Source organism: Peromyscus leucopus, chromosome 2 (assembly GCF_004664715.2).
Source record: "Peromyscus leucopus breed LL Stock chromosome 2, UCI_PerLeu_2.1, whole genome shotgun sequence".
NCBI lineage: Eukaryota > Metazoa > Chordata > Mammalia > Rodentia > Cricetidae > Peromyscus > Peromyscus leucopus.
The window spans coordinates 64710161-64737358 of NC_051064.1; the positions used below are offsets into that span (position 1 = coordinate 64710161).

Here is a 27198-nt window from a genome sequence, read left to right on the forward strand (position 1 = left end):
TGTGAGTGGTATGATTGGTGATCTGAATGGCCAGTGTCCTTAAGTTGTAGAATCCACTGCAGCTGGTGTGAGTTGGGGGTACTCATTAGGATCAGGAAATTGTGCTTATGTATTTTTACGAAACCAAACACCTGCTCATGACTCTGGCATAGATGTAGTCAGGGGAGGTGTTCAACAGTGTTTTGGACAGAATGTCATGGCTGCTGCTGCTTGCCATTAACTTAGAAATCAGACTTAAGAAACTCTGGAACTTTCACTAAGTTGCTGCAGAAAAATCACAGGCCTGCTTATTGTGGGAGCTGTGTGGCTTCCAAATTACAGTGTATCATTATGTCACCCAGATTGTGCATAGGTGTATTTACTTGATGGAATTGCTTTGCACATGACACTGGCTGCTGAGGGAGTCTTAAGAAATAGTCTCAAGTGTGTAAGAAAGTATACTAGAACCTGGTGCTGTATGAGCTAGTCTGCCCTGTCTGCATAGCCTGTCAAGAGACTGACCATCAAAGATATACCTCCCTTGCCAGTTAGATGACTGATTTGAATCCAGTGTAAATGATACACTTTGGTATTATCCAGAAGGAATTTTGCATGGGACCAAACACCGATGTTCTTTTAGATTTCCCAAGGTGGATTTTACCTATGTTGAGTTTCTACTTCATAGATCTGTGTTTTTGCATAATATCTATCCATGTATTTACATATTCATTTATGTTACATCATTACTGTGAACAGTAAGTGTGGACTGTCTCATGCTGTATTAGAACCTAATAATACAAAATAGTATAAGACAGTTTAACCAGGACGCTCTCAGACCCGGTGTGCAATGTTTTTCTGAAGAAGTGTGCATTAAAATCATCTGGTAAAGTTAAAAAAATAAAAGCCCAGCATTTTGAATTTATTTGTTTAGGCAAAGTATCTGGCATACTTACCATCATTGGGTTCTCAAATGAAGAAGACAGAATGTCTAGGGAATTGCAACTGGCAATTTTGAAGTGTTCCTTTTTGGTAAAGACCCACAGTGGCTGAGAAATCACTATTTTGGTTTGTTGCTAATGAAAATAGTTTTGGTTTAAATTGGTAGGAGTTAGTTCCTGCTTTTTTTTATTTGTTCAAAGGATTTAAAAAATGTGTGTTTCCTCCTTTCCACCCCACCCCTTACAGGGGCAGAATTACCTGGACAAGTGATCTCCATGGCAGCTTCTACTCTCGCAAACTTGGCCATCTCCATCACAGGGTATGAATCAAGCGGTGAAGACCAGCCCTCCACTCACCCTGCAGGTGACTGACGTCATGAAGGCGCTCAGAACATTCTAGAAAATGAGACAGAAGTAGGAAATAGAGTGAAGAAGGAGGCTGGCAGCGTAAAATGGACCTCATGGTTGCTGGTCCTCCACTGTTTTATTCTGATTCTTGTTTTTACACCGCAATCTTCATGTGCTTATTTTCTCATGCTTCTGATGGTTTACCTTTGTGGGTCTCCTATCCTGGCTCCTTCCTGTGCCTTTCCTATGTCTTGCAATTGCACTGTTTTTCTTCCCTTAGTGTCCCATTTACCATCCATAGTTCCACCCCGACTCTATGCTCTCCTTATCTTGTTTTTTTATTTTGTGTTCCTTTTTTTAGCAGTCAGTTCTATAGTTTTATTTTTTTTACTATTTTTATGTGTTTTCTTTCCTTCCCAACTCCCTGTCTACAGTGGAATGTTTTTCTTTTCCACAGTTTATGCATTCATTTTTATTATTCCCCAGCATTCTTTTTCTTGTCTCAAAGTGAAAGTACAATTTAAATGCCTTATGCTGTATATATTTACTGTGTTCCCAAAGCAGCCCCTCTGGTTGCTCTGTAGGGCCTGGCTTCTGTGAGATCCAGCTGGTAGATTCATACCAGGTTTGGAGCCATCACATATCATACTTTCACAGAGTTCAGAAGTATGTAGTCTGTCCCAGTTTGTACTAAGATGCTCATTAGTGCCTAGTAGAGGTGGAGAATATTACAGTAAACACCCCCTTTTTTTAAGTGTGTATGGTTAGTGTGTGTGTGTTATGGGCATATAGTGTATGCATGTGTATGTAGAGGCCAGAGTTTGGTGCCAGTATTTTCTTTAGTCCCTCTCTGTTTAATTTCTGAAATAGAGTCTTCCATGGAGCTTACTTCCACCTGGAGCTTACCAATTTGACTTGGTTTGCTTGCCAGCAAGCTCCAGAGATCTCCCTGTCCCTACTTTTCCAGCGCTGGGATTTCAGACACACACTGTAGCCCCTTTTACATGGGTGTTGGGGATCCAAACTCAGGTACTTGTGCTTATGTGCCAAGCACTTTGCCAGTTCAACCATTCTTCAATCCTCCCATATAGGAAGCTCTTCTTGAAGTACTGACTTAGTACATTGTAAATGGAGTTTCTCTGTCCCGTCCCATTACACAGCCACTTTTAAATAATCACTCTGAGGCTTATATTAATTATAAATGTTTGGCTGATGACTCAGGCTTATTACTAGCTAGCTCTTGCATTTAAATTAACCCATATTTTTTAATCTATGCTTTGCCACGTGGTTCATGGCTTGTTACCTCATTTTCTACAGATCTTGCTTTCTGGGCAGCTGGCTGGAGGTTCCTTAACTCCACCCTTCTTCATCTCTGTCTTTACCGTATTCTGCCTCATCATTGGCCAAACAGCTTTATTATCAACCAATGGGAACAGCACATATTCACAGTGTACAGGATTCCACAGCATTTCCCCCTTTCTGTCTAATCAAAAAAGAAGGTTTTAACTTTAACGTAGTAAAATAGTACACAACCAAAACAGTTATCAAGTAAGAATCCGTTACAATATCCAGTTATTTGTATTTAGCAAAATTAAAGAAAATACTCTATCATCTATCCTGTCTTTGTGAGTCTAAAGTTTCATATCTCATTTACCTTTTATCATAACTAAGAAAAGCTATAATTATAACTGTCTAGTCTCCAACTCCATCAAAGACCCCAGAAGGAGATAATATTACCTGAGTAAACAAGAAGTGCATTGCAAGCAACTAAAACTCTAAAAATGGCAGAGACATCTGGCTGCTTGGATAGTTACCAAAGTTCTTCTGTAATTTTGGGGCATCCATCTTCAGCCTATAGACCTAGAGTATCTGGCAGATTTTTTTAGTGAAACAGGAAATTTGAAGGACTGTCCCTCCTATATTGGCAAAATTCTTCAGTTGCTTTCCTCTGTGTCCTGCTGAATGTCTGGCAGTTTGTTCTGTGAAGCAGGAACCTGAAGGACCATCCTACCTTGTTTTGGCAAAGTTGAGCATTCACTTTGATGACTAAACATAGATAAGAATTATGGGTTAATGTAAGTGTAAGATCTAGTTAGTAATAAGCCTGAGCTACCAGTAGAGCATTTATAATTAATATATATAAGCCTTGGAGTGATTATTTAAAAGTGGCTGGGAGAGGGGCAGGACAGAGAAACTCCGTTTACAGTACTTGTGTTAAGGAAGGCATAATTTAGGAGAAAGCATTCAGAGTAGTAGAAACACATACTGTTCTGGAACATGAAACCATGTTTCCGAAGCAGAGAGGGATGATACTTAGGTTGTAGAGTTACTGTTCTGGCATTTATCATTCCCACTGACCTGGAGTTTCCAGATCAAACAGGCAGAGCAAAGTCAAACAAAAGCATGCTATCATCAGCTTCACTTTTAGCCTTGACCAATGAGCACAGACACAAGCAGGCAAAACATCCATACAAATACAATAAAAATGAATCTCAAAAAATGCTTAGCTCATATAGGGTAAAAGGTAAACCTGATTTCCCTAGATCAAAACTCTGCTGATGGTAGTTTCCACAAGTTCGTTTCAGTGCAAATCTGCTGTCTCTTGACCTCATGCAGTCCTGCTACACATGCCAGTGCAGTGCATTTTATATTGTTCTTTTCTCATGTGGACTAAGACAGTGTGTGACTTTATGTCTTCGTGTTTTTAGAGCCCGCGGACAGGGGAGAGCCGCCCCCAGCAGTGTCTGCTTCCTCTTCATCCTCTTCCCGTTCCTCGCCCTCTTCTCCTTCACCTACTTTGGGCAGACAGAGGCCTGAGATGGGGACGTTTCTCAGGAAGAAGAAAACTAGCGACATTTACTTCGTGTCTCTCGTGTGGGCCATCATTGCTGTCCAGCTCTGGCTGAATCTGTGGATCGTGCAGCTGCTGCCAGTGCCTGTTGCAGGTTGTTGTTTGGTTAAGTATGGTTTTATCTTGTTGCCACAGACTTCCTTCTCCTTTTCTTGCAGTGGGATTTTAATATTTGATATAATCTTATTACCATCTTACTTAAAATAGTTGTATGTTTGTATTAGTTCATGAGAAAAATATTTATTTTTATTTTATGTGTATGAGTGTTTGCCTGCATGTGTGTGTCTTTAGAGGCCTGCTCCACATAAAAAGGGTATTTATTGGATCCTCTGGAACTTTGGAACTTGAGTTTCAGACATTTGTGAGCCACGTGTACCCATGTCCTCTGCAAGAGCCATAGAGAATTCTGGGACAGCCAGGGATACATAGAGAGACCCTGTTTCAAAACCAAAACAACCTAATGAAGGAATTTTTGAACTGTTATGTCATACTGACTGTTTTACTTTTCTATTGCTGTGACAAAACACCATGACCAAGGCAACTTATAAAGAACTTATAAGCATTATTTAGAGGCTCATCATTGTTCCAGAGGGCTTGAGTCCATGGCCTTCATGGTGAGGAGCAGGGCAACAGGCAGGCAGACATGGAGGTGGAGCAGTAGCTAGAGCTTACATGTTGAGAGAACAGCCACGAGGCAGAGAGAGACAGAGGTAGAGACAGGCAGGCAAGCAGGCATGTACACATGAACATACAGTACTCCCTCTGGGAATGGCTTGGGCTTCTGAAACCTTAAAGTTTACTGCTAGTTTCTACTTCCTCCAATGAGGCCACACCTCTTAATCCTTCCCAAACAGTTCCACTGACTGGGGACCAAGCATTCAAATATATGTGCTTATGGGATCCATTCTCATTCAAACCACCACACTGACCCTGCAAATTACAAGGTTGGGTTTAAGAATATTGGTCCCAGGAGTTAGAGACATTGTAGTGGAAAGAATCAATTACCTAGGCCCACCCTTACTGGCCTCTTCCTAGTTGGTTTTAACAGTTGGTTTCTCTGCAGAACAGAGAGGCCTCTCTTCAGGTGCACAGAGCAGCAGCATGTGAGCAAACAGGAGCACAGTTGAAAATACTGCCTGCAGTGGTACAAAGCCCCTGGGGAAGAGCAGCTGTAATAGCCAAGGAAATCAGTTTTCCTTAGATAGAGGGAAGCTATGAAGGCCATTGTAGTTCATGATGTTTGTAGGCTAGACAGTGAGTCCTGACTCATCCTGGGATTTAGCTCCAAAAAGAGGATGATATTTAGCTAGTGGGGCTTACTTGAAAGTATGCCTGGTGTGGTGGTTTGAATAGGAATGGTCCCCATAGATTCCTGTGTTTGAATGCTTGGCCCATAGGGAGTGGCACTATTTGGAGGTGTGGCATTGTTGAAGGAAGTGTGTCACTGGGGGTGGGCTTTGAGGTCTCAGAAGCTCATGCCAGTTCTCATGAGTCTCAACCTCTTCCTGTGGCCTGTGGATCCAGATGTGGAACTCTAAGCTTCATCTCCAGCACCATACCTGCCTGCACGCCACCATGCTTCTCACCATGGCGGTAATGCACTAAACCTCTGAAACTGTAAGCCAGCCCCAGTTAATGTTTCCTTTATATAGAGTTGCCATGGTCATCATGTCTCTTCACAGCAATAGAAACCCTAACTAAGACACCTGGCCAGTTCCTTCTGTTTAAAATACCTGTGGTCCTCCTCATTCCTTTCCTACACAATCTTGTTTTAGTACTGGCTTTACTGCTTGGGATGGAAACTGAGGAACCTTTTCATGTTCTGCCTAGAAATCTGTGTCCTTTGTGTTTGTATCTTCTCTGTAGTGTGGATAATCAAAAAGCTCGTGATTCACTTTGGAGTGGTGGGCTTCCTGGAGAAACGCTGCCGCGTGTGGTGGCAGGTTATCGAATGCTTCCTGAAGGAGCGGCAGGAGGCGTTAGCACCATGGCCAATTATCGGGCTTGGAAAGTTCTTACTAAAAGTTGATAGCAAGGTATTGTATGACTGACTGCTTCCAGGGATTTTATGTGTTCCATAGCTTGAAACGATCCATTTCATAACATGTGTTAGTTAATGATGTACTTCATATCTAATTCTCCATGAAAATTTAAGGCTTACAGTTATGTTCATATGAGGATAGGGCGGACTTAAATGAAACACAGCTGTAAGGAGAGAGCACCTAGGTTGACTTCTTCTCTTAATGAGGACCAGAATGAAATCCAGAGAGCTGAAGTGACTTGTTTAAGATTAGGTGAGATGGTGGCTCAGAGTGGGAATCTTTTTGGAGTGATTCTTGTTTGTCAGATACTGTGTTGACTTACAGGGGAACTTAACCAGTCCTGGACCCCAAGACAGATGCTCGACTTACTGTCGAGAGGTGGTCATTTCTGAGACCTCGTTAAGCTGGTTAAAGGACATGGAATCTAAATTCACACTCTGCCTTTGTCTCCCAATTTGGTTATTTACTAGCCCTGTCACCTTGGACAGATGGCTTAACTTCTGTGCCTTGGTTTCATTATCAATGAAATGGGTATAATAGCACTTACCTCATAATGTGCTTGTGTGTGCTGAGTTAATAGCAAGCTCCTATGTGTCTGATGTATTCAGTGCTAGCCAGGACTACAGTTTGTATAGAAGTATCTCTGTGACACAGTGGGAGCACTCAGTGAAAATGCCCTCCCTCTGTGGCCCAGGTGGTAGAAAGGGCAGTTTGGGGAAGTCAGCAGAGCAAACTGAGCACAGCAGGCGTTGATTAGGTAGAAGGACTGGCTGTGCAGAGGCTCTGTCCCTGGGAGGAGGCTATGGCTGTCAGGTGTTACAGTAAGGCTTGGGGTTGGCATTGCAGCCATCCTGGTTGTGAAGCGGCACTGTGTTAAAGCTCTGTAATGCACCGTTTCTTCCTCTCCTTTCCTGACCCCTTCCTCCCTGCTCTCAGAGACTCTCTCTCCACACTGTTGTTGCATTCTCTAACGATATCCCACTGTTCTTATCTTCTCTCTCACCTCCCTGTCCTCCAGCTCTGGCACTGGCTAAATAAGAAGGTAATAAACATGTGGGTGTGGTTTTCACTACTGAATTGCATACCCTGCCCAGCCCCTCAACATCTCCTTTCTCATTCTGTGTTTCAGTCCATGTGTCAAACTAAGATTTGTTTTTAAAATTCTAACTATAAGCTATGGAAGGTCGTGAAATATGAATTCTGCCATAGAGTCATTTACTAAAACCTCCACAAAGCTCTTAGGATATGAATGGCCCCCTTTGTTCAAGTATTGAGAAGTTATGTCTCATAGCCTTTCTGTCCATAGAATTTATTTCCTTGTCTTTTCTCTTTAATGGGGTGACTCTGGTCTTTCTCTCTTTTCTTCTTTGAGTCAAGGTCTTGCTCTATAGTCTAGGCTGGCTTCTAAACTCCTGCCTCAGACTCCCGAGTGCTAGCATTGGGGGCATCTACCAGCAAGCCCAGCTAGCTGTAGGTTCTTTTGGTTTGTGAAACAAATTAAGTTATAGTTATGGTAGAGGAAGAATCTCTTTGTTGCTATTTTTTCTATAAATGACACAGTAATTTTTAAAAACTGACAGATCTGTAAAACACCCGTTGAATTTTTTTTTTTTTTTTTTTTAAATAAAAACTAAATTGTCTTAGTGTGGGCTTCTATTGTTGTGGTAAAACACAACTTGGGGAGGAAAGAGTTTATTTCAGCTTACATGTCTCAGTGATAGTCCATCATGGAGGAATACTGCTTATTGGCTTGCTCCTCCTAGCTTGCTCAGCCTACTTTTTTATGCAACTTAAGACTACCTGCCCAGGGGTAGCACCACCCACAGTGGGCTGGGCCCTCCTACATCAATCACTAATCAAGAAAATGCTCCATAGGCATGCCCACAAACCAGTCTGGTGGGGACATTTTCTCAATTGAGGTTCCTTCTTCTCAAATGACTAGCTTGTGTCAAGGTGCCAAAAATTAACTATGACTCCAGTATCCCAGAAACAGACTATCTTTCCTTCTTTTTTTCTTTCTTTCTTTTATTTAATCAACCTATAGTCATGACCTATAACATCGAATTCTGTGTTTCATGAGTCATAAGGTCTGTCTGTGGGAACTGCTTTCCATAATTGATATGGCATTGTGATAGGCACATTTCATATCAATTCCTAAGGCCAAACTACATATATGAGGAATGCTGTGCCTTCGACATTTAGTCAAGATATGGCAGCATTTGCAAGAGGTGGTGTCATGTATGTGCGTTCTGTTTAAACAGAGGCAAGACTAGGTTCAGTAAAAATATTGTAAAAAACCTTAAAGATGGGGAAGTAGATCAAAGTCACATTTTGATTTTCAGTTTTTATTTACTTATTCATATTTGTTAATTATTCAGTGTTTGTTTTTGTGGTGCTGAGGGGTCAAATTCAGGCCTGGAACATGGCAAACTATCATGCACTACTAGACCCAGATATCTGAACTTTTAAATGTGGAGATTAGAATCCTCCCCCCCCCATTGAAATGAAGAAATGACAACATCTAAGGTTTTAAAACTGGATTGCAAGTAAGCAATGTGCAAAATATATTGTCTACTTCATCCTACATCTACATGGTTGTTATTCCCTCATTCCTGTAAACCTAGTATCAGGATGTGAGTATAATCCCTGTCTGTCTGATTGTCCGCCTGTCTGTCTGTCTATCTATCTTTATCTAGATAGCTAGATAGAATATATACAAAGAGATTATAACACACATTTTGTTAACTTTAATCAAAGTAAAGTGATTATGTATGTTTCCCCAGTTGGTGTCTATTGAAATGAATTGTCCTCAAGATAAGTTAGAAAGAAGAATTAAATTTCATTAAGTTTAATTTGATCTACCCTCAGTGGACTAAATGAGATTGGAAACCCTCAGTGGACTAAATGAGTTTGGAAACCCAATTTATGAGCCTAATGTATAGCTGAAAAGCAGAGTCAGTTTTAAAAGATTCCTGAGGGAGCAAGTAACTGCTGTCTTTCATTTTGTGTAGCGTGTTCAAAGCATTGGTGTGTAGTTGAGATGCAGTCACCTGCATTTCTGTGCGTGCTCTAGAGAAATGCATTAGGATATATGATACTTTTTTGTTGATTTTGAGACAGGATTTCCCTGGATAATAGTCCTGGCAGTCTTGAAACTTGATCTATAGACCAGGCTGACCTCGAATTCACAGAGATCCACCTGCCTCTACCTCCCGAGTGCTGGGATTAAAGGCGTGCATGACCACCGCCTCAGCTTATGATATGTTCTTCATAGCTTGATAAACAAAGCCAGTTGTCTTAGAAGTTTTAGAGTAGAGCTTAGTGTAATTAAGTTTTAAAAGTGCATCCCCTTCTCATATTTGAAATACTTAGCATGCCATTTTAAAACAGTTCCTCTTCTTTTAAGAACAAAACCTTAAAGGTTATTAATTGGTCATTGCCTAGAAAGATTGGAGCAATTCTTAGATACCGTGTGTGTTGCACAGCCCAGCAGTGATGGTGACAGTTTGGTTGGCGATGCTCGCTGTGAGCGTGTGGAAGGTCAGCCTCCTTGGAAAGACAGCACCTGGCATTTCTATAGAGACCCCCGCGTCCTCTGTCCGTGTTGCTCTTTGCTCTCTTGTTCACTCATGCACTCAGCAGTTGCTGCTTTTCCTCTATCCAGATTTACTGTCCTGATTGTTTGTTTGAAATGTGTATGAGTGTTTTGTCTGCATTACGTATGTGTATATGTCTATATGTGCACTGTGTACATGTATGCTTGGTGCCCCTGGAAGCCAAAAGAGATTATCAGATCCACTGGAACTGGAGTTAAAGACATTGAGCTGCCATGTGGGTGCTGGGGACTGAACAGGGTCTTCTGCAAAGCACCCTTCAATATGTGGCAGGTTGGAAAGAACAAGAGTCTCTCAAGTCTTAAGCAAGTACTTTGTACTGAATTTCTGACAGAATTGGAGTTGGGAAGATTCTACTCTAGCCTAAAATTATGAAGTTTGATTCTTTGATTCTGGTGGGCGTATTTGTGGAAACCCGTGTTTGTATGTTAATAGTACCTGATAGGAGGTTAGGGTTCGGTGCTTATTTCTATTTAAAAATAGGCTTTTAAGGATGCTTCCTACATTACTTTCAGAAACCCTTATTCATGGAAACAAATCTGGCTGTACTGAACTACTTTGTGTGTGTGCTGTAAATCTGTACTCCTGGTTTCCTGGGTTTTGGAGCTGTAGAGGGAGGAGTGAGGCAGCCCTTCATTTGGGGAGCTGCCTCAGGAACTAGAGTCCTGATGGCAAAGCTTCTCAGTCCCTTGATTTGAGAACTTACCTTCAGAGTAAGACACCTGACCTTCCATATCTTAGATACCTGCCCCCCCCCCTTTAATTTCTGCATTGTCTCTGATGCTTTGGTAGCATGCATTGAAGCTTAACTCTTCTGTTTGAAGCTCTGAGTGTCAACATTAGATTAACGTTTTGTGTCTGAGTTCACTGTGGCACAAATGAAGGTCAGTGTCCTTCGTGGAAAACATGAGTTCAACTTTTGAAGAAATAAATGTTGTAAAAGTTGAGATGTTTTTTAAAAAGAAAAATGTTGCCTTTAGTTATTTAACTCACTGTGTAGAGATTGAAGTTTCAATTTAAATTAGGAAAAACTCAACAGTATTACAGCCCACACTTGGGTTGAAGGGTGCGATATGGCACATTAGCAATATTGATCTAATTACGTCTACTTTTGAATGTTCAATGGTGGCTTTGCATGCAGGAAGTGTAGAAGTCTATCATTGTTGCATGTTCTGAAAACAAAAACTGTCTAAATTGTAGGATTATGGGATTGTAAACGATGAGAAAAGTTCTAGCAAAGATAGAGTATCAAATAACATCTTAAGGAGAGCATAATTTTAGTTATTGGTTAAAGAACAGCTGCTATATTAAAGGTTAATGTACTTCATTGAGTTAGAATTGTATCATAAAGTTTATATTTTCAATAGAATAGAAACTTCTAGTGGATAGCAGGACTTTAAAAAGTATTTTTTTTTAAAAAAGTATTTTATTGTGAAATATATAAAATCTAAAAGTCCTGGTGCTGGCAATAATGGCTTTTATGCCAAGTGTAGCACCTGAGTTCAGTCTGTGAAAGCCGCGTGATGGAAGGAGAGAACCTACTCTTCAGATTGTCCTCTGATCTCCATACTCATGCCCTGACACCTGTAAAGTAAATAAACATGTATATTTAACTTTTTAAAACAATTAAAGCCTTCATAACACATTCATTTAAAAAAACAAAACAAATTAAAAACCCCCAAAACTATTCATCCGCCATTCATCTCAGAACTGCATCCACCTCCCAAAACATAGTACCTGGGAGCCGTTACTCTGAATTCGCTATTTATTATTGCCCTAACATTGCATGCATCCATTACTGTCTTAATCACCCTAATGCGAGGAAAGTCAAATGCATTTGGAGTTAATTGCTATCTGTCTTTGCTCCTATTTTTTTTTTTTTGTATGATTTAGAGATGACCATTACAAGGAGCACACACATTCTCTAAAGCTGTCTGTGCTTTCTAAGTGATAATACAGCTTCATGAGATTTAAGTTCAACTGATGGATTGTCACCATTTAGTTTAGAATGTATTTACTATGTCTCGTGAATTAGAGATGGAAATGTGGATGTAGCATAGGGAGAATTCAGGGGTACATGTGGATAATGTTCTGCCTGACCGCCTTCTCATAGCTATGACAATAATGAACTCTCCACATAACAGCAGCAATTAATATTGTTAGTTAATTTTCTAAGTTAATTTGCTTATAGCTTTTACTGCTTTAATCAATATGCTATCGTTTGCTTTGCAATGCTGAATATCCTGTATTTGTGATATTTGAGTACATGCAAGTGTTGATTAACTGATACTTTGAAGATAAGTAATCATCCTTTCTCATTTCCGTGCAGATGATCATCTGGTTGGAGAAGATGTTAGATAAAATTATTAGCATTTTCATCATATTCTTGCTAGTAATAGGAACCCTTCTTTTAGCCCTTCTCCTGACTGCAAAGGTAAAGTACAACCACTGGTTATCTTGTTATAACAAAGGCCTTGTTGCTAGAGTTGCATATGCTGAAGCTAGCAGGAGCAAATGGAAAATGTTATTTGGCTTATCAGAAGTACCTCTACCCGTTTAATAGTTTTGCTGTGAGTCTGCCTAGTATGTTTTCTCTTTAAATCGCTTTTGCACACATTTTATTTTGTCATCAAGTCTTCAGGAGAAAATGAAGTTAAAAGAAATCCCAAAAATAATCCTCCTCCATCCCCCAAGCTGGCCTCATGACTCCTAAGCTAGTAGCACAGTGCTCCCCCTTCCTCATCTCCTGGGGTCCGGAGGCCTTCTGCTGGCAGTGCAGATGCTGGCCTCCAACCCCTGCCGCGGGCTTCTGAGAACCTCCATGTGCAGGTGCGCTGGTGCGCCTACCTTCAGAATCTCTGCATTAGCCCCTTCCCTCTTGCCCCTGGTCTTCCCATGGAGTACTTAAGTCTGGTGCAGTTCCGTGTGCCTGTGGTTTTCCTTGTTGCCTGGACTTTTGCTGTCTGTTGTGACATGCTGTCCTCTGGCCATGGCATATGTGGCTATTGTTGTCCTTAAGTCAGACCCATAGGAGACCCTCAGAAGATTGTGACCACTAAACTTCCTTCAGAAGAGAGAGATCTCACTAGAACACATGGCAGCTCACATAGGCTCTTTTCTTTTTTTTTTTTTTTTTTTGGCTTTTCAGATTCTTCCACCTTAAGTCTTGTTTCTAGTTCAATGTCATGGAGAAGGGCACTCCCCAAAGCACGGCCACATTCTCTCTTCACAGTGGTGTGCTTGCTGAGGGTAGTTTTGTACACTCTTTCAGTGCATTTTTATCTTTATTTCTCTGAACTCTACTTGACTCCACTTCCAGGTTTTGGTGGTCTGTTTTCAAAAGATTGTGACACATACCTGAAATCATGGGTATCTAACAGTCCTGTAAAGATTCATTAGTAACCATCACCAGTAGATAATCCAGGGCAGCAATTTGCTGAAGTACTGCATTGTGCTTACCAATAGCCCCCAGCTACCTCCCAGGAGCAAGTACTTCAAAACTTTTACCAAACAGTTGGTAAAAGTTTTCTTACTGAGAAGTCCTACCAAGACAAAGCAATGGAGTTCAACCATAGAACAAGAAGTCTGACAACCAAGACATTTTTCTTTAATGAAACTGTTCTTTCAAAATAAAGGTTAAGGAGCTGCAAGTATGGCTGTGTTGCCTAGCACTTGGCCAGTGTGCTCAAGACTCCGGCTTCAGTTCCCACCTGATTCTCTTCCCCTTCAAAAAAGTAAAGGCAGAAGAAAACCATTTCCAGATAAGTTAAAACTGAGAGGATTCATTGGTGGCAGATGTGTACCGTAAGGAAAGTTAAGATAATGTGATAGGGCACACCTATCATCCAGCCAGAGCTACATAGTGAGACCTTATCTTTAAAACAGACACAGACCAAAAAATGACTTTCGCCTGAAGAGAAAGGACTGTGGAGATTCTACCTTGGTTCCACAGGAGGGAATGGGAAAACACATAGGCACATGGAAAAGTTACATACTTTTCTCTGTGTTCTAACCTAATATAATTAACTATATATAATAGGAACGCTTACCAAGTATTGTCCAGGAGAGGGAAAAGGTAAAATAACCTAAACAAAAATAGTTACAACCAGCAAGAACAACATCAAACAAGAGACACATACTGAAATCCAGAGATGTCCAGAACATAGGTAAATGGCATGTTACAGAGATTACTCCCAACGTTCTTAGCTAAGATACGACAGGACCATAACTGTAACTATCTAGTCTTCAACCCCATCAAAGACCTGAGAAGGAACATAATAATACCCGAGAAAACAGAAAATGCAGGAACTTTCTTATTTAGACAAAAGGGGAAGATGTAGTGGATAGCTGTTCTGTCTATGACTTCGAAGCACCGCCCCTAGAGACGTAGCAGGTAACTGCTGTATCTACCTATGACCTTGAAGTACTTGCCCCTGGGGCGTGGCTCAGGGCTACCCTTAAGACCAGAGACACAGTAGACTCTCACTTCTCTCCCTTGTGGGCTTGGATGCAAGACTGACTTTGGTAGCCATTCCAGAACCTGTGACAATTCTGTTTTGTACAGTGAGTTGTTCTCCCCTAATAAATTCCTTTGCCCTTTAAGTGGACTCCGTGAATTTCTCGCTTTATCACAGCTATCCACTACATGTCTTAGTCATTGTTCTATTGCTGAGAAGATACAACATGGTAAAGGCAACTCTTACAAAGGAAAGCATTTAGTTGGGAGCTTGATTACAGTTTTAGACTTAGTCCATTATCATGATGATAGGGAGCATGGCAGCGTGCAGGCAGACATAGTGCTGGAGCAGTAGCTTAGAGCTACAGCCTGATCCACAGGTAGCAGGAAGAGAGCCCAAGTCTGGTTTGGGTTTTTGAGACTTTAAAGCCCACCCCCAGTGACACACTTCCTCTAACAAGGCCACACCCCTAACCCTTCCAATCCTTTCCAACTAGTGCCACTCCTTGATGACTGAGTATTCAAACATATGAGTCTATGGGGCCATTCTTACTCAAACCACCACAAAAAGGCAAATTCAGTTTCAGTTCCCAGTGGCTTTTCTGCAAGCAGAACTACACAGAAGCATGCTGGTGGTTTATTTGCCTGTGTGTCTCACCCTGCACAGTCACTGTATTAGCTCACAGTTTTCTTATGCATATGAAGGTGCATGAGCATACATGTAGTCTGTACTTATGTATGTACGTGTGAACTAGATGTTTATGTCAATGAGTTAAGTATTTTTTTTAAGGCAGATTGTTAAGCTTCTTGAAGGCATGGAAGGTATTTCTTTTAGTGTATATCATAGACATTACTATAACAACTTGTAAGTGCCCACTTCTAAATTAATAAAAACCAAGATATATAATTATTTAATCTCATAAGAGTAGAAAAAGACATTTTATATTAGGTATATTACTTACTGTTTTTTTTTTCTCTCTTTTTACCTATGTTACAGGTACATCAAGAAAGTGTACACATGATTGAAGTCACAAGTAGTCTGATTAATGAAACTCTAGCAAATCACCCCGAGTGGGCAAAGTAAGAATACTATTTTGAAAAAGGATACACTTGGGTGACCTAGTTTCAGCATCTGTGTGCCTGGAACAGTGTTCACTGATGCAGCTACATTGGAAGAGAAGAGATACGGTTTGCCAAAGCTTTGATTATCTAGAATAATGTAAGGAGTAAATGCCTGAGATTAGGGGCAGTTTCTGATATTACTCTGAAGGTCAGACTGACCTAGCACTCAGATACTCTTGCCTCATACTCCCAAATAACGAGAATGCAGACACATGTCCCTATGCCTGGGTCTACCTTTTAATTAATTGACATTTTCCATTATTTTTTTTTCTCCTTATAAAAGAACATTTTTCTAGACATCTTGACTTTTGTGGCTATTGACAGCAATCAGCTTCTTGGTATGATCACCTTATATGTACACATCCATGAAGCTGCTAGGAATTGAGGCTGTTGGCTGTAATAGTGTTCTGACTCTTCCATGTGTCAGCTTGGACCTCAGGAAAATAAACACAGGTATTTTTGGTTTGGCCTTTCAGTGTGAATCATGGATAACTGAAGCCAGAACTATTAAATTTGTGAATGTCACTCACTCTCTAGTATGTAACATGGATGGACAGTCTGGAGAATATACAAAATACTCATGGTAGTATTTTGTATATTTTATGGAAATACCTTTGGAAGGCATTAGATATATGAAAAGGCTTCTTGGTTAAGGTGTATTGTGCAGCCTGCTTAGCTGTAAGGGCATAGAGAGGCCTCTTCCTGCAAAACAAGTGAAACCTAAAGACTGCAGTTCTTAGCATGGCTGGAGAGACGCCATATCAAAAGATCAGTGGCTAAAGATGGAAAATAATTCGTTCACCCTCTTATTTCTGGATTCTTCCTAGTTCTGCACTTCCTTAGACCTGTGGGTCTCAGATAGACTCCTGCAGGGCTTCTTAGGGTACACATTTCTCTTTCAGTAGGTCTGGGATTGGGCTCAAGCATTTCCATCTCTAACAGGCTCCCAAGCAGGTTGAGTGCTGCTTTATAAAGAAAACATTTAATTGGGGTGTCTTCCTTACAGTTTCAGAGGTTTAGCCCAATATTATCATGACAGGGAGCAAGGTGGCATGTGGGCAGATGTGGTGCTGGAGCTGAAAGTGCTAGATCCTACAGGCAATGGGAAGTTAACTGTTACTCTGAGGGTAGCTTGAACAAAAGAGATGCCCCAAAGTCCACCCCCACAGTGACACACTTCCTCAGCAATGCCACATCTCCTAGTAACGGCACTTCCTTTGTTGGACATTTTCTTTTCTTTTTTTCTTTTTTTTATTTATTTTTGTAAGATTTATTTATTATGTATACAGTGTTCTGTAGGCCAGAGGAGGGCACCAGATCTCATCATGGATGATTGTGAGCCACCATATAGTTGCTGGGAATTGAACTCAGGACCTCTGGAAGAACAGCCAGTGTTCTTAACTGCTAAGCCATCTCTCCATCCCAGACATTTTCTTTCAATCTACCATATTCCACTCCCTGGCCCCAAAGGCTTATAGCCACATCATAATGCAAAAAAAAAAAAAAAAAAAAAAAAAAAAACCCAAAAGGCCCCATAATATATAATAGCCTCAAACTTGTTTCAAAGTCCAGAGTCTCTTCGGAGACACATGTCAATGTCTTAACTGTAATCTTTTTATAAAAATCAAAATTAAAAAGCAGATTACATGTTTCCAACGTATAATGACACCGGATATACATTACCATTCCAAAATGCAGGGAAAGGAGCATAGTGAGGAAATACTGGATAAAAGCAAGACCAAAAACCAGCTGGGTAAACTCCACACACTGCAGCTCCATGCCTGATGTCAAAATTCTCTTCAGATTTCCAACTCCATTCAGCTCTGTTGACTGCAACATCTTTCTCTTGGGCTGGTTCTACTCCCTGATAGCAGCTCTCCTCAGCAGGTATCCCACAACTCTGGCATCTCTAACATCTTGGGTTCTTATCCAAGGCTTCAATTTCACAGCTTCACTTAATGGCCTCTCTACTAGATCTCCATTCAGGGACACTCCTGACACATGCCTGGCCTCAGTAGCTTTATTCCCGTAACTCCTTTCTTTTATTCTTAACTCTAAATCCAGAACCACATGGCCAAAGCTGCCAAGTTCTGCTGCTTGCTGGGGCTGGATCATGGCCCCCTTGTTTAATTACATCACCAGCTTTCTGTTTGCCTTCACTGCCTAAGCTTGGCTGTCCTTGAACTTGCTATATAGACCAGGCTGGCCTCAAATCAGAGATTAAAGGTGTTCCCCACCACACCCAGCTCTAAACTTCCCTTTAGTTCCTTTTCTGTGTTGGAAATTTAGATAGGGTGGGATCTTGCCCTGAGGTCACCACTCCCTTTATTCTATTTCTTAATCCATTTATCTCCTTGAACTAGAATTTAGTTCTATTCCAATTCCTGGTGTTCTTCTCATAATTTTCATTTTGTAATTTACCCTGCTCATCTTGCTCCTTTTCATTATAAACCTTCATTAGCATTACCACTAATATCTGCACGACAGAGTCTATACTAGGCTGTTTTGAGATTTCTTCTGCCAATGGATCCATTTAACCCGAAAACACTTCACTTTAGCCCCAGCAGACTCTTGGGACAAGGGTGAGAGGCAGCCACCTTCACAAAATTATCAGAACGGTCTCTAGGAAACATCCTAAAATTCTTTTCCTCTGAAACTTCTTGAGTGAGCCCCTGACAGTTCAAATAACTCTTAGTACCTCTGTCTTCTGTGCTCCTACTACTATGGCCCATTAAGCAGTGCTTAAAGCATTCCCCTGCTTTCATAACTCAAAGTACCAAAGTCCAAATTTCTCCAAATACACACATGGTCAGGCCTTATCACAGCAGTACCCCAGTCCCTTGGACCAACCTCTGTCTTAGTTAGGGTTTTCTGTTACTGTGAAAAGACACTATGACCATGGCAACTCTTTTTTTTTTTCAAGACAGGGTTTCTCTTGTGTAGCTTTGCGCCTTTCCTGGAACTCACTTGGTAGCCCAGGCTGGCCTCGAACTCACAGAGATCTGCCTGTCTCTGCCTCCCGAATGCTGGGATTAAAGGTGTGCGCCACCACCGCCCGGTGACGATGGCAACTCTTATAAAGAAAACATTTAATTGGGGTGCTTTGCTTATAGCTTCAGAGATTCAGTTCATTATCATCACGACAGGGAGCATGACGGCGTGTAGGCAGATGTGGTGCTGGAGCTGAGACTGCTGCATCTTGTCTTGCAGGCAACAGGAAGTCAACTGACTGTCACACTGAGGGAAGCTTGAGCAAAAGAGACCCCAAAGCCCTCTCCCACAGTGACACACTTCCTCCAACAAGGCTATACCTCCTAATAGTGCCATTCCCTTTGTTGGCCATTTTCTTTCAAACCACTGCAGCAGGTGACCTAGAATATATGTAGACAGAACAGAATGAAAAGGAGGCTGGTGGGGTTTGGGAGTGTGTGTGTGGGGTGGGAAAGTAGATCTAGATCCTGTGGAGAGATGGAAGGGAGATCCTGAGAGTTAGGATCAGGATCATCAGGCCTGGGCATCAGATGTTCTCTATGTTAATGATTGATCAATAATTTGTTATTGATAGCTTTAGTTCAAAGCACTGTTAGAAGAATATACTCTTTCTGTCTTTTCTATCAGTTGGCTTCCTGAGGCTCAGGTGGTCCAAAGAGCCCTCAATTCTGCAGCTAACAATGTGTATCAGTATGGACGGGAGTGGATAACCCACAAGGTAAGGAGTGAACATTTCTCGTGCCTTTCTGTGTGCAGGATTTTTATAGGAGCAACTTCTTCCTTTGATAGAGGATGTGTAAAGATGCTGTTCGGAACAATTTCCATTTGGGAGATACATTTACATCCACAGGTGGACATGTACCATAAAGTGGAATCAGATTCTCAGGATATCACACTGAAGAGTGCTCGTGGCCTGAGCAGTCTTGAGAAGTTGACTGTTTACTTTCTTTCAAGATTATAGATCTGATTTAGGATGGGACGGCCAAAGGTGGCTTTGTGGAGGAAAAAGAAGTCATGCGAACATGTTGAATCCTGTGTCTGCTGCTCACTGGGCTGGGCAGTTTGCAGTTTCATTTAACGTTCTAAGCTTCCTGTAGTACTTTGAACTAGTTTACTTGCCTTCCAGATGAGAAAACAGGCTGGGCAGGCCCAGCAGATCCCAATGGCCACCTGGTGTATTTGCTCCACAATGGTGACTGACTCTAAATCCCTGTTTCTTTCTGATGTAGCTTTCTGTCAGTGTGTGTCTGGCCGGAACTAGAGTAAGTGCTTTCAGGTGGTACTTGAGATAAACCCAGCAGGAATGGCTGGTCAAGGAAGAGTGTATTTAAGAAAGCTATTTGTGGAGTGGAGATACGGAGGCATGAGTGTGCTTGTGCTTGAGATGAACTTGAGTAAAGGCACAGAGCCTGGTGAAGGGAAAGATTGGTAGAGGAAAAGACACAGTTGTTGGACTTAAGGAATAGCTTTCTCAGTATGGATTTAGGGTATGCCCCTCTCCTACTATTGCCCAGAGAATACAGTTAATTTCAGCCTAATATACCAAAGTAGTTAGGATCATACAAGGATTGACAAGATTGAAGGCACTGGAATTTATACCCCTCAGATTGCATGAGCAATTAATTTCTTGTTTAAAATTCAAAAATAGAGTGTTGGAGAGATGGCTTGAAAGTGGTTAAGAGCACTTGCTGCTCATGCAGACCCAAGTTAGGTTCCCAGCACTTAGATGCTGGCTTACAACCTTCTGTAAGTCCAGTTCTGGAAGATTTGGCATCCTCTTCTGATCTCTGCAAGCACCAGGCATGTCCTTGATGCACATATATACATGTAAGCAAACACACTCATAAAATAAAAATAAATCTTAAAAAATAATAAAATTCAAAACAGTAGATTCCAGTTATGAAAAATATGCTCTATATACATGCATTCCTATCTGCTAATCTAAGATGGAATTATTGAAAGTTGAAAGTTTGTCAGTTGGTTCTGTTGTATCTGCCCAAGACAGTATGATTAGTTAGCACATGATAATACTGAAAAAAATTGATGAACAAGCAAGATAGATATGTATATATAGATCTCAGAACTGTCATAGGAGAAAGAGTCAGCTCTTGGAAAGAGCTTGCAGCTTTTTATACATGTGTTATTTTGCTAAAAATATAGCATTTTATTCTGATTTATATATTTGGGAGAAGTTTTTATTCTGACATTCTTGCCTTTTAGGTAAGAAGATAAAAGAAATTTTGGGTAAATTACATCTTAGATTAAAAACTAAATTTCAGACTACTTACAGAAAAGAAATAGCTATCTAACCTCTTGTTCAAGAGTCTAAAAGTGAAGGCACTTGAGGACATTGATATCAGAAGTTATGAAATATTTGTGGTCCTGACTTAGAAGACAGAGGAATAGTATATAATAGCCATCAAATGTCCAGCAACTGGTAGATAATCAACTTAATATGATAAATTTATTCCATGTATGTGTGATATGTTATTGTATGAGTATCTGTGCATGCTTGTATGAGGTGTGTGTGTGTGTGTGTGTGTGTGTGTGTGAGAGAGAGAGAGAGAGAGAGAGAGAGAGAGAGAGAGAGAGAGAGAGAGAGAAACAGATAGACACAGACAGACACAGAGAGTGACAGAGACAGAACAGCTTTTGAGTTTCAGCCCTTGCCTTTAAGGTGGTAAGTTTGATGAAGAAATGAAATACTGATAAATGTTACAACATGTATTAACATGAAAATATAATGCTAAGGAAAAGATACCAGGCACTGACTGGTGAGGTGCTCAGTGGGTAATACACTTGCTGTGCAAGCCTGATGACCAGAGTTTGAGTCCCAGAACCCACACGGTGGGAGAAGAAAACCAGTTCCATAGGGTTGTCCTCCAATGTCCACATGTGTGCATGGCATCCCTCTCAACATACATGATAGTAATAATAATAAATAAAGGATCAGCCATAAAATACATGCATATGATTCCACTAACATGAAATGTCTTCAGTGGCAAATCTGTAAACAGAAAATAGAGTAGTGGGTCCCAGAAACAGGTGAATCTGAGGGGAATGGGAGTGATTACTTAATGGGTGGTAAAAATTAACTGTACAGGCTAAGTAACTATAAATGTACATAAACCATTGACTTGTCAACTAAGATGAGTGATTTGTAAGGTGTGAATCATGCCTCAATGCAGTTGTTAAAAATACCATTGAACTACAGGTGTAACTTTAATAAGCCTTACCCTTGAACAGCTAAGAATCATAAGAAGTGGGGTTCAAGAGCTAGTCTAGAAAGGTTGAAGCTAGGAAAGCTGCCATGCCCAGAAAGAGAGAAGGGTAATTTTTTATTTAGGTAAAAGCAGAGGCAACTGAAGGTTCCAGCTTCTCCAGCCTGTCTTGTCAGGCTTGTCTCCTGTGTCCTAGTCTGTGTTCCCTGTGGGTCTTCCGTTGGCTGCCGTCACCATCCTTGCGTGAGCTATCCTTCCTGTTTGGTGTATCCCTTCCCAAATTTCCAGCTGGAGAAGCTCTACCTGGACAGCAGAAGAATCAGCGCTGTTTCCTCTGTCCTTCTGCCTTGACCCTAAGAGAAGGAAGTACCGGTCTGGACCCAGTTCAGGCCAGTGGGTGGGGAGCAGAGAGCCAGAGTTAACAGCCTCCTAGAGTCTTAACACTGGTAGAGGAGATGAGTAGTAAGCATATAAACAAACACAAATTATAGGTGCTTAGCCTGGCATGGTGGTGGTGCACACCTTTAATCCCAGCAAAGGCAGGCACATCTCTTAGCTTGAAGCTAGCCTGGTTGGAGAGGAAGTTCAAGACAGCCAGGGCTACACAGAGAAACCCTGTCTCAAAAAACAAAGCAGTTTTTTTTTTTTTTTTTTTTTTTTTAAAGTACTCAAACGAGTGTGTGGTAAAAGGCGATGCTTTAGTTAAATGTCCAGAGAATTCTGTGAGGCAGCAGCATTTCTGTTAAGACACCAATGAGCAAGCAGTTGGTGAAGGTCTGGAGAAAGACGCATCGACTGTGAGTAGATTCCGTTCACAGGCTCTTGAGTGGTAGCACATGGTTGAAGGGTGAGGAGGGCCAGTGTGAAGAGTGGCTGCAACAGAGAGTGACCCAGTGAGCCAAAGAGGACTCTAAAGGATACTCGGGCTTTAGTGAGTCTGCTGATAGTGCTAAGGACATTAGACTCTAGTCTTCCTGTGTCTCCCAGAGTGTTTTGTAACATAGTAGGGCAGTGTTCTAGGTCTCTTGGTGATGTTCTGCTGGGTTGACAGCACCATGGGTTTCTAGAGGGTTGTACAACATGGTGTGCAATTATGCAATATTATTTTTTACTCATGGTGTTTTAGAATCATTCATTGTTATACTGGAAGTTAGGGTTCCAAGCAAGATGGCAGCATAAAGTAGTGCTTCATTGCACTGAGGCCACTCTGTGGACAATGTCTCCCAGAGACCGACTGACCACTTTAGGCCTTTTCTGGTCAGGGGGTTCTCAGAAGTTGTCATGGAGAATTAGGAGGAGGCCTGTGAGTATCTGACCGTCATGTCCTAAGAGACAGAAGTAACTAAAGGGAACATGTATGTTTGTGCTCAGCATCCTCTGTGAGGTGTTCTTTGTGTGTATTGGTCACACAGGCTACACTTGAGAGAGCTTTTCATTTTGTGAGACAGTTTCATTGTATAGAGCAGTCTGGCTTGAAACTTACAGTCCTCCTGTCTCAGCCTCCCTAAGACTGGGCTTATTGGATTACATTTCCATGTCCTGTATTAGGCAATTTCAGTACTGGCTCTGCACACCTAGCTATGACCTTGAACTTCTTAGATACTTTATAAAACAGTCTTCTCTTCCTAGACTGACAGAAGTACCTTTCTTTTTAGTTGCTGGTCTGAGCCTAGGAAATCATGAAGGTGTTCTGTCATTGAGCTGTACCCCAGACCTACAAAGTCATTTTCTCTTTACTCTTGGGTGCTTGCAAAGATCACACAATGTAGGTAAAAACCACTTAAAATTACAAAATGCTTTTCAGAGATAGGTGGCTTTTATATTTATTATGAGTAATTTGTGTCTGATTTTACTCATTAAAATGAGTAAGTCATTTTAATAAAAGGTTAGATATCTGCACCAGATATGGATGATAACTGGTTCAAGTATTTATAAGACTGACATTAGGTGGGCAACTGAGTGCCTAAGTGCATATAATAAGCCACTTTGGAGAATCAGCTCTCTCATTAAAGGAACAAAGAACAGATAATTGGTTCCCATTTAATGCTTGCTAAATTATCTTTAAGGTTTTCAGTTAATTCATAATGCCTTGGGAAAATTGATTTCCATATAGTGCTCAAAAGTATTACTTATACAACCCCTTAGAAAGTTGTTGGGCAGTGCACAGTCAGCACCATTATTTTCCTTGAGTCCTGTTCATTTATTTTGCAATTGGTGATGTGAAGAATAAACTCTATGTAAAGACGGTGACTGCCTTAAAAATTGGGACTATGTGTATATCCATCTGTGAGTGGTGATTAAGTAGCAGTGCGTTTAATAAATGAATAAGAGCCATTGAATTTAGGAAGTTTACAAACACTAAAGATTAGATGCTTAAGATTCAAAACATACACAGATTTTAAATTTTATCTCTGTAAATGGAGAGGAAGTTGCTGAGGAAATGGGAAAAATGAAGTTGTTTTAAGAAAATAAAACTACAAACTAATTCTTGTCTTTTAAAATTGTGTTTTTGGGCTGGGGAGATGGTTCAGTTTGTCAGGTGTTTGCAGTGCGAATGTGGGGACCTGAGTTTGCTCTCCAGCACCCACGTAAAGAAATCCTGACCCGCATCTAATCCCTGTGCTCTGGAGGCAGAAGCAGGTGGACCTCTAGACTACAAATAAGAGAGACCTTGTCTCAAAAAAAAAAAAAAAAAAAGAAAAGAAAAGAAGAAAAAGCCAGTGTGCACATGTGTGGCAGTGAGCTCTTGTAATCCCAGTGCTGGGAGGTAGAGGCAGGAGGCTCTCTGGGCCTTACTGACAAGCCAGTCTGGTTTAATCTGGTGAGCTCCAGGTTTAGTGAAACTCCCTAAGAAAGAAAAGTGGAGAGTGACTGACGGAGACGCCAGGTGTTCACCTTTGGTTTCTACACTCATGTGCATGTATGTCCTTGTGCCTGCCCACACACATAAGACAAAAATAAAATTGTCTTAAATTTTTTTTTTTTTTTGCCTGTGCTAGGGATTGAACCAAGTGTCCTGCACGTGCTAGGCAAGTGATCTCCCGCTGACATGTTTCCTCAGATCTTTAAAACTGGCTCTAACAAGGAAATAGGATGAGATATACGAGTGAAAGTTGTGCTGCCCCATGTTGGGTTCCCAGAAGCCGGTCCTGCCAGTCCTGGCCTGTCTCAGCCGGCTCGGAAAGAGTCGTGTTCGCGTGTCAGGTCCTCAGTTCTACTTGAGAGTCTTATGGTAACCCTTGTACTAGAGAGGAGTAATGCAAGACTTGAATGTAGTAGATGAGCACTAGGCTTGCCAGGAAAGGGCTTTCCTCTGTGGGAGAGGTCACATAGGTCATTAACTATGTTTTCATTTACATTGTTCTCGTGTGCCCTGAGACCTAGGAAGAGAAGTGAGAGGATGAGGAAGAAAATGGGGAATTTACTGGAACATGGAAGCATCTTTTAAGAAAATAACATACTGTGACTAGAGATTTTTAAGTACTTAAAGATTTTAATTTGATTTGGGACAAATAAAGACTCAGCATGTATTAATCATACCAAATTGTCATGTAAATTATTAATCAGATTATACTTGTATTTTCTTCTTAGCTTCACAAAATTCTAGGAGATAAAGTGAACAATACAGCTGTGATTGAGAAGCAAGTTCTGGAGCTGTGGGACAGACTCTATCACTCTTGGTTTGTAAAGGTGAGTTCTTGTAGCTAAGAGTTTCCATAGTAAATGAGAACACAGTTTTGCTTCGTAGACTACTTGATTACTTAACTTTCCAGGAGCAAGAACTCAAGCCTTTGTCAGCTTCCATTGGTGGTTAGTTAGTCTCTGTTAGTCTCTCTGGGGATCAGTGTTCCATTCTTTGTGCACATCATAGCACCTCTTCCTCTGCAGCAGCCTGGTACAGTGCAGATGTAATGCAAGCCACATTTATGTATTTATTTATGGTGATGGAGATTGAACCCAGGTCTCACGTAAGCACAAGATCTGCCAGTGAGCTATACTCACGATTCTGCAAGCCACATATGTGATACTCATAGATTAATTTTAATATATTTTATTTAATTCAGTGTTCCCACTCCCATATCAGTATATACCTAATAAAAACAAATTTGATATTTTCTATGCCTAAAACAACTAAGTCTTTGAACTCTATGGTATGCATTTTTCACCAGCAGCACAGCTCATTTAGTGCAAGCCACGTTTTGAGTCTTTGGTAGCCACGTGTGACTAGTGGCTCCTGTTAGGGCAGGTAAATTCTAGACATTGAAAACCTGTCTCTTTGAGGAGACAGAAATGTTCAGAGACTTTTTTGTTTCCAGTCAGCGTTGTGTATTGCTTATATCTACGTAGTCTATGGAAGAACAAGTGCAGCTACCACTGAGCATAACAGTGATTTGGAAAGCAGTGGGTCTGCTGAGCTAGTGCTGTGTATACTAGGGTTAGTGGGCTGTGAGGGCCGTGTTCTATGAACAGTGGGGCAGAACTCCTGTTTTTTCCCAGGAAGAGCATGCAAGAGGAGGGTGGCTGAGTTCCAGTTTCTTGCTTAGTGACATGTGTCCCAGTGTGTAGTCTTGCCCTGAGATGAGTTGAGGGAATGAGACTGCCTTTGGTGGTAAAGATTTGAGAGCTAAAGCTAATAGTGGTGTATGAAAGTATTTTCTCTGATTCTCTCTGAGAGCTAAGCAAGTAGGACAGTTTTGCTAGTTTCCGGTGTTTACTCTGGAGCTTCCTACCAGGTAGCTTTTCTTGCCCTCACCCTGTTTGAGCCCCATTCTTGTTGGAGGGCTGGATTCTGGAGTGCCGGTCTGTACATGGGAAAGTGACGTGTTCTCTTCCCTACCCTCACAGTATCGCAGACTGAGAAAGCATGCCACACTCCAAGGTGGAGCTTGCTTCTGAAGTTAACCTCATTTTGTTTCTTCATTTCCCTTTCAAACTCAGTGTTTCGTGCCCATGTAGATTTCTTTCAGACAGACAGACAAAGTTGACACCCCGCACCATGTGTTTGGTTCTTTGAAATGGTCTCCTCTCTCTCCGCTCTTACCTTGTGTAGATGGTTGAGAAAGGAGAAGGAGGCAAAGGTAGGAAACCAAGGAAAGGTGGAGGAGCTGAGGGAAATGAAGATGTATGTGAACTCTTTGGGTGCGGTGCACACGGACAAGTATTGTGAGTTCAAAACTAGGAGGGAAGCAGGTGTATCATGCTAGACCCAGTACCTAGAATGTAAATACAGAAGTACTAGACTCCCAGTCTTTATGTGGAGCCTTTACTTGATATCTAAATTTGTAAGGATTTTCATAAGTGAGTACTTACTGAAGTATGTATAAGCAGGTGTAAAACAAAAAAGACATTTATCTTTTGGATGCATTAAGGTGGCTATTTCACATGTCACTGACTTTGTTCCATAGAACGTGACACACTCTGGAAGGCACAAAGGGCACAAGATGCATGTGAGTCGTCAGAACAGCTGGCTGGGAGATATTCTGGACTGGCAAGATATTGCCTCCTTCGTTCATGAGAACATTGAAACGTTTCTTTCGGTAAGACATAGTAGTTATTGTTGCACTGAACGTGGAATAAAAACAGAAGTTGTAATTCTAGCTTTTCTTACGTCAGTCTCTTCAGCTACTCTGTTTTGG

The 27198-nt window shown here is 41.2% G+C and overlaps 1 protein-coding gene across 4 annotated transcripts in view; it reads left to right on the plus strand.

Moving 5' to 3' along the window:
- The window catches only part of Tmem245 (transmembrane protein 245), an 82189-nt gene that overhangs the window by 22076 nt on the left and 32915 nt on the right, over positions 1 to 27198 (plus strand). For 2 of the 4 annotated variants that reach the window (XM_028882987.2, XM_028882989.2), the window contains exons 4-12: positions 1165 to 1281; positions 3974 to 4210; positions 5983 to 6152; positions 7177 to 7200; positions 12102 to 12206; positions 15226 to 15308; positions 18969 to 19059; positions 25154 to 25252; positions 26968 to 27099. In XM_028882987.2, the coding sequence (XP_028738820.1) occupies positions 1165 to 1281; positions 3974 to 4210; positions 5983 to 6152; positions 7177 to 7200; positions 12102 to 12206; positions 15226 to 15308; positions 18969 to 19059; positions 25154 to 25252; positions 26968 to 27099 (1058 nt within the window). The remainder of the gene's footprint in view (positions 1 to 1164; positions 1282 to 3973; positions 4211 to 5982; positions 6153 to 7176; positions 7201 to 12101; positions 12207 to 15225; positions 15309 to 18968; positions 19060 to 25153; positions 25253 to 26967; positions 27100 to 27198) is intronic. The other 2 variants (XM_028882988.2, XM_028882990.2) reach the window with 1 other exon arrangement.